Source organism: Symphalangus syndactylus, chromosome 1 (assembly GCF_028878055.3).
Source record: "Symphalangus syndactylus isolate Jambi chromosome 1, NHGRI_mSymSyn1-v2.1_pri, whole genome shotgun sequence".
Classification (NCBI taxonomy): domain Eukaryota; kingdom Metazoa; phylum Chordata; class Mammalia; order Primates; family Hylobatidae; genus Symphalangus; species Symphalangus syndactylus.
The window spans coordinates 86,360,849-86,369,984 of record NC_072423.2 but is presented as its reverse complement, the minus strand read 5'-3'; the positions used below and the strand labels follow the sequence as shown (position 1 = coordinate 86,369,984).

The following is a 9,136-nucleotide window of genomic DNA, read 5'->3' as shown; positions in this document are numbered from 1 at the left end:
ACGTATTACAGTGGGCCTTATTCAATGTTAGTTTTGTCAAATGTTGCAGAAGAATTCCAGTAATTAAAATCATTAATTCTTTATGCTTCAGTTTCCTATCTCTAAGTTAGCAATAAGCTCCCATGTTCAACTTCAGCCACATTCAATTTTTAAGAATCTTCAGAAGAAAAAATGTTTCACATATAGTTAACAAGAATGTTGCTTGATAAAGAGTTGGGGCTGAGCTCAAAATAAATCCTGGTATAACCTCCTTCTGGTTGCTCTGGAAAGGACACTGATACATAAGGAAGTAACAAAGATGCAAAGCAGGGAAGAAATAACAGCTTGAAGTGAAGAAATGACACAGACCCCCCACATACACACTTTAAAAACTTTATTTATATAAAAAACTCATTTGTTTTTAAAAGCATTAACAAGACAGAAAGAAAGGAGAAAAGGTATGGAGCAGAACACAAGCCCCTTAGTAGTGTTCGGTGGGAAGGTGGGATTTTTGGTTCTCTGGAAATGAATGTTTAGTGTTTTTTATAAACAAAAGAGGAAAAAAAAAAGTTAAAGGTCCCCAAAAGCCCATGGCTGTTCTATTACCCACACCCCACCGAGAAAAAAGAGCACCAGGAAAAGAGCAGAAGAAGACAAGAGAAATCAAGAGTGGAGCCAGGTCTGGATGGGGCAATTTCCCCTGTGCAGTGTGCTCTTAGGGTCAGAGAGAACAAAAGGCTCCTTTTTGCCAGGAAAGGTAGATGAAAGTGGGAAGAAATGGGAAGGGGGAAAAGGGTAAATAAGAAATTTTAATGCACGAGTAAAGGGGGTGGTGGGTTGTGCACTTTTCTCCTACCCCATAGCCTCAATATATAAGGGAAGGGGAAGAGAGGGATAAAGAACTCCAGTTGCATGGAACAGAGCTTTTAGATTAGATTAAGGGGAGTAGAAGGCAAATAAGGAAAAGGATTAAAAATAATAATAATCAACCCGCATAGCAGCTGATTTCTCTAGCCCAACCTGCTAATTAACATATGCTAAAGTGAGAGGAGGCAATACTGGAGGGAGGAGAGAATTGGGGAGACCACTTCCCTGTAATTCCTTCAGAGATGATGGTAAATTCTGGGCACCTAAGGAGTAAGAGTCACACCACTCACTTCTCTTACTAACCTTACTTTGAGATTCATCAGAATAGGATTTTTGCAAAATCCCACCCATATGCTGCTGAGCAAAAGCTTGCTATGACTGAAATCATGGCTATACCAATCCTCAATGAAGAATCTGAGGTTCTCTAGGTCACTTCTTTCTGCTATTTAGGGCTAATAGTAGGTAAGAAAGCAACAAAATATAATTTGCAAAATTATGAGAAATGAGACTGCAGAGGCAAAGAAAGGCACATGGAAGGGCGGGAGGAGATGCACCCCAGGCCAAAGGCACAAAGAAGAGGCAAAGCCAGGGGCAATCCCCACCTTGTAAGGGTAAAAGGGACAGGAGTTATGTACATCAAGTCCTTTAGTTTGCCAACAAATCCAGGGCAGAGGCAAGGGACAGGCCTATAAGGATAAGAAAAGGAGAAACGGGGGAGTGGGGAAGCCAGTTTCAGACTAATTGCTTCATGTACATTCCTACTAGCTCCTCCTAGAGGTCTTCTTCTTCCCAAAAACACATGTTTCTGCTCCTTCTCAACCAAAAGTCTTCCTTGACATCCTCCCCTTTCTACAGCCTCTTGGAAATGGCCAGGCCAACTCAGCAGACATATCACGGGGCAGGAGAGGTGGGTTAAGGACAGCCTGTGTTTAAGGGGCAGCAGCAATAGCCCAGGGTTGGCATGAGGCTTGCAGAAGAGATGGAGTCTGTAGGTTCTTGATGGTCCCTGCCTTGGAGATGAGGAGGGCAAGGTTTCTTAATCCCACTTCTAGGAGACCTTCACTTACTCAAGGGTCCTTTGCCAGGTGGCATGTGCCAATGTTGCCAGCCTTCTTTGCTTCAAAAATAGCCATTAGGAATAAGGGAAGAGCTCACACTTTCCCCTCTCTAAAAGAAAATAAAAGTCCCTTCCCCACCAGGAAAAAAATCTTGATTAAGAATCATTAGTTTATCAGACTGCTGGACATTGCATATACAGCATGTAACTTCCAATTCTTCCCACGGCTTCCAGTGAAGATTCCTATTCTCTCCATCCCTCCCTCCACAAAAGGCCAGGAGTTCCAGGGAAAACTGGCAAAAAGAACTAATCTGTAGCAGTTTCTCAAAATATGCAAATAATTGACTCAGGCTTCTTGGGAGAAAAATGGAGGAAATGGGGGAGGGGGAGGCGTTGGGACAATTAAACTTCACCGGAAGAAGTTGGGAGTTGATGGAAAGAAGGCAGCCACTTAGGGCTGTAAGGGCAGGAGGCAGCCTGGCAGTTGGCACAATAGTCCAGCGAAGAAAAAGGAAAATCATCAGTCAATTTCACCACCAAAAGATAAAAGTACATATAAGCCCAGATGGAACGGAGACAGTGGTGCTAAATCTTCTGCTGTGGAGAAAAAAGAGAAAGAGAGAATGTTAATGGGTTGGGATTAAGGAGACCCCCCACCCCCAAAAAAAAAGTTGAGCAAATCTGGAGAAAGGAGAGCAGCACATAATGGAGAATCAGATCACCAGCTGCATGTCCCAGACTCGTAAGAGGTAATAATCATAAAAGCAGAACCCCTCAAGCCCCATGTGGCTGAGACTAGTTAGTCTCTGGCCTGATCAGATCAGCGTGATTGACAAGTTGCTGGCACTCAGGAGCCTCCTTCCTCAAGGACAATCTTGGGGGTGACTGAAGGACATACCATGGAGGGGTAAGACACTTGGCCCCCCTCATCATCCAAAACCAACACATCCAACTCTTCCTCCAGAGATTCCTGCCCCTCGTCCTGCTGTGAACACATGCAATTTGTTAGTATGAGTAGAGACAGGAACCTCATGAGTGTGTGCCAGAGCTAGGGAAACTCTGAAAATTTGTAAATTCAAACAAAACAAGATATAATAGTAAGAGAAGGGCAAAACATTCATAAACAGGGAGGGAGAGGAAAAAGGTAATGTTTGAAAGTAGATCAGTTAGTGTTAGTCATATCAGTAACACTTTTACAGACATGCTTCCCCCATTTTGACCACTGCAGAATAACGGCCCCAGAAATCCCAACATGAGTCAGAACTCTTACTTTTTCCTAAAAACCCCTACCAGAAAAGGATGCGATCTTTCTCTGTACTTTTTTTTGTATTTCACAAAACACATAGGCTTCAAAATAGAAGTAGCCTTAGACAGACAGCAGTATATAAAGAGAATTTACCATCAAGGGTGTTGTTCCCTTCAATGGCTCCATGTCGCCTAGATCCCCTGATCGATCCAGTGTTCTATTGTGGTCTCCTCTCTCATTTGGTGTGGAATAGTTGTTATCTGGTTTAAAAAAAAAAAAAGTGTACACAGAAATATGACATTCCCCTCTAGTGTAAAATGTATATCAAGCAGTAGGTGTAATTAGGCATCACCGTTAGGAACTGAGCTTGCCAAATGCTCCACAAAGGCATTAAAGTCTGATGGTCCCCAACTTAAAGAACTTGAATCTGGCTGACCGCGGTGGCTCATGCCTGTAATCCCAGCACTTTCGGAGGCTGAGATGGGCAGATCACTTAAGGCCAGGTGTTCAAGATCAGCCTAGCCAACATGGCGAAACCCCATCTCTACTAAAAATATAAGAATTAGCCAGGTATGATGGTGTACACCTGTAGTCCCAGCTACTCGGGAGGCTGAGGTATGAGAATCACGCCACTGCACTCCAGCCCAGGTGAAAGAGACTCTGTCTCAAAAAAAGAACTTGAATCTTGAATCTAAGATGGAAGACAATATGTATAAAATACCCAGATATGACATAATAAAGCTAAACAAGAGGTTTGTCTGAAAAGGTTATTGGAACTAAAAGAAGAGCGAGTGAAATATGCTGCAATTGTTAGGAAGGACCTGACGAGAACAGGACTTGAGTTAAGCCTTTGGAGATAAAGAGAATTTAGAAAAACAAAAGGGAAGGACATATCAGTAAGAGGTATTACATGAGCAGAATCAAACTATAGAGTGAAAAGATAGAAAAGCAAGCAGAATAGTTGGGCAGAAACAGATGTATCCATTCACTCCAGAGAAGGAGACTGGGTTAGGAATATAATGGGCTACAAACTTGAATGTGTAGTAATGGGAGAGGCATAGAAAGATTTCTGAAAACCTTTGAGCATGTAGGAATGTGGAAAAAGTAGACAGATCAGATTTTATTAAATTTCCTTACATCCTTCAAAATGGAAATGATCAGCCAACGCTCTCCCAGGATGGTAAATGGTAAGGGTATTAGAAAAAAAACTGTAGAGCTAGACAGCTCTCCTTAGCCCAGTGAAATATTACTCCACATCCTTAGGCAGGAATTAATCACCTACCTAGCGATTTTGTGTTTGATCCCATATTGCTCATCTGAATTTCTTCCCGATCAGGTTTCTTATCTGTATGAAGTCAGAAAGTTATCCATGTCAAAAACAATTCTTCAAAATCTGTACACATCATGAAAATTGCTCTCTGGTCCTCCTTCCTTCCCTTCATTCACACTTCTACTTAGCACCAACTATGTGCACCACAATGCCTGGATAATTTTTAAGTGTTTTGTAGAGATGAGGTCTTACTGTGTTGCTCAGGCTGGTCTGAAACTCCTGGGCTCAAGTGATTCTCCCAACTCAGTCTCCCAAAGTACTGGGATTACAGGTGTGAGCTATCACACCTGGCCCCTACAGACTCTTAAATCAAAAAACAATTCCATCTAAACTAGCAGTTTTCAAATTATTTGGTCTCAAGGCCCTTTTACAGTCTTAAGAATTATGAGGATCTAAAGAAACTTCATTTGTGTGAGTTATATGTATTAATTGTTACCGTACTGACAAGTTTAAAGTATCTATTTCACTTAACAGTAAACTTATTACATGTTATCATAAACAATCTTTAATAAGATCCTTTTCATTTTTGTACATCTCTTTGAAATTTGGCTTAGATTCTCATACCTGCTTCTGCATTCAATCTTTTGTGATATGTTATTGTAGTTAACGTATATCAAGAAAATCCAGCCTCACACAGATAAAAAGTTGGAAAAGAGGATGATTTTAATAGTCTTTTCAGACAATTGTGGTTATTCTTAATGGTATACTAATTAGTAGTAGTTTCTTAAAGGTTGACAGTAATGTGGAATCTATAATTAACAATCTCTCCATATTCTGGTTAGTTAAAATCTATTGGTCCATCTTGCACTTTTAACGGATCAATTACCTATGTACGATTTTGACATATGCCTTTGTCACTTGCAAAATACTGCTTCAAGTTATCCAGATGTTCAAAATGCTAACACATAGCATTACACAATATTTTGAAATCACATTCATTAACATCACTGTTTATTTCATTAGAAAAGTCCTTTTTTATTTTATTCATGTATTTTTTGAAACAGGGTCTTGCTCTGTTGCCCAGGCTGGAATGCAGTGGCACAATCATGGCTCACTGCAGCCTTGACCACCTGGGCTCAAGTGATCTCCCTGCCTCAGCCTCCCAAAGTAATTGGGACTACAGGAATGTGCCACCATGCCTGGCTAATTTTTTTGTACAGACATGGTCTCATTATGTTGCTCAGGCTGGTCTCAAACTCCTGGGCTCAAATGATCCTCCTGTGTCAGTCTCCCAAAGTACTGAGATTATAAGCATGAGACACTGCACTCAGCCTAGAGAAGTCTTTTCAGTATTGGGAAGTTACCAGGCTCACAGTGGCAAATAAAATTTTTCAAAACTACAATTTCCACTTGAAAGCTCAGGCAGCAAACACTGTGTTATTTTCCTCAAAGCAACAAGCTTATTGCATTCACTTTTGAGAAAATGTCTGCCAAATGTGCACATCTGAATAATCCCTTTGTCTACCAGACATTTTTTTCCCAAGTAAAAACGGTGTTCCATCAAACAAAGTGGCTAGTGTGGCTGAGCGCCAGATGTAATCCCAACACTTGGCCAAGGCAGGAGGATCGCATGACCCCAGGAGTTCAAGACCAGCCTGGGTAACATAGGGAGACCCCATCTCAAAATAAATAAATAAACAATTGAAAACTGGCTAGTCTAACTAGTAACTGAAACAATAACACAAGTACATTTCCTTAAGACAACCATCATGCTTTACTATGCTATTTCATCAGCACAGAATATTAAAAAGATGTATACTCAAGGGTAGAAAAATAATAAAAGTGATTTTTTTTTTCTTTTGAGACAGAGTCTCAACTCTGTCGCCCTGGCTGGAGTGCAATGGTGCAATCTCGGCTCACTGCAACCTCCGCCTCCTGGGTTCAAGTGATTCTCCTGCCTCAGCCTCCTGAGTAGCTGGGAATACAGGTGTCCGCCACCACACCCGGCTAATTTTTGTATTTTTAGTAGAGACAGGGTTTCACCATGTTGGCCAGGCTGATCTTGAACTCCTGACCTCAGGTGATCCGCCCGCCTCAGCCTCCCAAAGTGCTAGGATTACAGGCATGCACTACCACACCTGGCCTGATGTTTTTTCTTCTCCAGTTCGGTGAAAATGGCTCTCTGCTTTTACCTACATGAGTGGCAATGAAGATTACAATGACTCATTCAGCTTTATGTCACTGCCCTGGTTTGTACTAAGCCACTAGCAACAAGCATCACTGCTTTCTGTGCCATCAGTACAAATTGTAACAGTCTTGGGACTCTCAGACCACACTTTAAGAACCAATAATCAAGGAAAAAGCCAAGTGTGATTAAGATAATAATGGTCACAATATACACTTAATGTGAAAAAGAAAAAATTTACAAAACAAAATATATAATTCATCTCAGAGGAAAAATGTGTTTACTCACATGACAAAAATGTTTTAAAAGATACAAGTGGTTTTCTCTGGATAATAGAAACAAGTGATTTTTTGTTATTTTTCTGATTGTTTATATTTTGTAATTTTAAAATAGTATCTATTACAATATTAGGTATTAAATGGAAATTTAAAAGGAGAAAAAATAGACAAAACAGACTAGAGTTCACTTTCCAGTGTTTTAAGTTCACAAGCAATGATAAAGGAATCACATTCAGGCTAATTACCTGTTTTGTTTTGATTTCTAATGCTTAAGACCTACCCATTTCTGCGTTAGGATCCTGGAGTGGAAAATTATTCCCCTCCCCCAAAAGACTAGCTAATTCAGAAATAATATATACCCTATTTCTTAGTAAGCCACCTAGAACAGCAAGAGTGGCTAAAAGGAGAGGGTGTGCCTTCTGGATACTGCACCTGATTTTTGGTTCCGGTCAATGAGAGGGAGAGTACTGTCATCGTATGAATGACTGCTCTGGCTTCGGGAAGCATTGTTTAGATTCACCTAGAGGCAAACACAAATGCAATACTGTCACAGAATACTGAATTCACTCATATCTTATGCTCTAATGGGCATAAACCTCTAGGTTCCTATTCCCAAATAGAATTATGAAAAAGCAACTCATAAGAGTTGAATAAATACCCTAGAGAGTGAGACAAACTAGGATATTATGGCTTCTATTTGTGTTCCAGAACAGGAGATTACAAAGGATCCAAATGTGACACTATCAGAAGAAAATACAGTTTCAGAGAATAGTAAAAATTCCCTCAAAGGGCTATGGTAGATTTGGGCAAAAGTCAAAAAGGCCATCATCCTTCATTATCACCTGCACCTAAAGTATGTTATGACATAGACGGATACCTGAGCTGTGTCTGCAACAAATGAATTGTAGACACATTATCCTTTTGAGGAGTAAACCAAATATTTTTTTTTTCTCTTTGTTTTTTTTTTTTTTTTGAGACAGGGTTTAGCTGTGTTGCCCAGGCTGGAGTGCAGCAGTGTGATGTTGACTCACTGCAACCTCCACCTCCTGGGCTCAAGCGATCCTCCCACCTCAGCCTCCTGAGTTGCTGGGACTACTGGCAAATGACGCCACACCTGGCTACTTTTATTTTTATTTTTGGTAGAGATGGGTTTCGCCATGTTGCCCAGGCTGGTCTCACACTCCTAGGCTCAAGCAATCCACCTGCCTCAGCCTTCCAAAGTGTTGGAATTACAGGTGTGAGCCACCACACCTGGCCAAATAATTCCTAATTAAGAAATATGGGTCAAAAATAGATTTAACATGAGGCCGGGTGCGATGGCTCATGCCTGTAATCCTAGCACTTCGGGAGGCCGAGGCAGGTTATCTAAGCTCAGAGTTCAAGATTAGCCTGGACAACATGGTGAAACCTCATCTCTACTAAAAATATAAAAAATTAGCTGGGCATGGTGGCGTGTGCCTGTAGTCCCAGCTACTGGGGAGGCTGAGGCACAAGAATCACTTGAACCCGGGAGGCGGAGGTTGCAGTGAGCCGAGATTGTGCCACTTCACTCTAGCCTGGGCGACAGAGTGAGACTCTGTCTCCAAAAAAGAAAAAAAAAAAAAAGATTTAGCATGATGGTGAAATGGAAGAAACCAAAGACAACAGAGGCATTATCCTGGGACCAAGAAAAAAAAAAAGTAAAAGTCTTGGTCTCAAAAGTTACTATACCTGAAAGTCTGATTTCTTCCATCCTTCTTTTTCCAGTGGCTTCCGCAGTTCCTTATATCCCCAGATTGTCTGTAATACAAGTGCTGCTGCTCGAACTTCTTTTTCTGAGCGGTTCCTTTGGAGGAAAGTAACACCATATGGAATTTGGATATAAAACCAGGAAAAAAGCTTAGACCCTATATCCTCTAATAACATAAGAATATAAATGCCAGGGGCAGGGCACAGTGGCTCATGCCTTTAATCCCAGCACTTTGGGAGGCCGAGGCAGGTGGATCACCTGAGGTCAGGAGATGGAGACCATCCTGGCTAACACGGTGAAACCCCATCTCCACTAAAAATACAAAAAATTAGCTGGGCATGGTGGCACGCACCTGCAGTCCCAGCTACTCAGGAGGCTGAGCCAGGAGAATCGCTTGAACCTGGGAGGTGGAGGTTGCAGAGACTGTGCCACTGCACTCCAGCCTGGGTGACAGAGAGAGACTCTGTCTCAAACAAATAAAAAAGAATATAAATGCCAAAATGGGTTAAATCAAATTTTTACCAA

General features: G+C 41.3%; 1 protein-coding gene across 29 annotated transcripts in view; it reads right to left on the bottom strand.

The window, feature by feature from the left end:
• Window positions 1–356: 356 nt before the first annotated feature.
• Window positions 357–9,136, bottom strand: part of CTNND1 (catenin delta 1) — a 75,836-nt gene continuing 67,056 nt past the window's right edge. For 11 of the 29 annotated variants that reach the window (XM_055272547.2, XM_055273408.2, XM_055273985.2 and 8 more), the window contains 5 exons: window positions 8,593–8,707; window positions 7,315–7,402; window positions 4,432–4,494; window positions 3,303–3,409; window positions 357–2,888 (listed from right to left, as the gene is read on the bottom strand). In XM_055272547.2, coding sequence (XP_055128522.1) covers window positions 2,751–2,888; window positions 3,303–3,409; window positions 4,432–4,494; window positions 7,315–7,402; window positions 8,593–8,707 — 511 coding nt within the window. In that variant the 3' untranslated portion in view covers window positions 357–2,750. The remainder of the gene's footprint in view (window positions 2,889–3,302; window positions 3,410–4,431; window positions 4,495–7,314; window positions 7,403–8,592; window positions 8,708–9,136) is intronic. The other 18 variants (XM_055274679.1, XM_055279279.1, XM_063624577.1 and 15 more) reach the window with 6 other exon arrangements.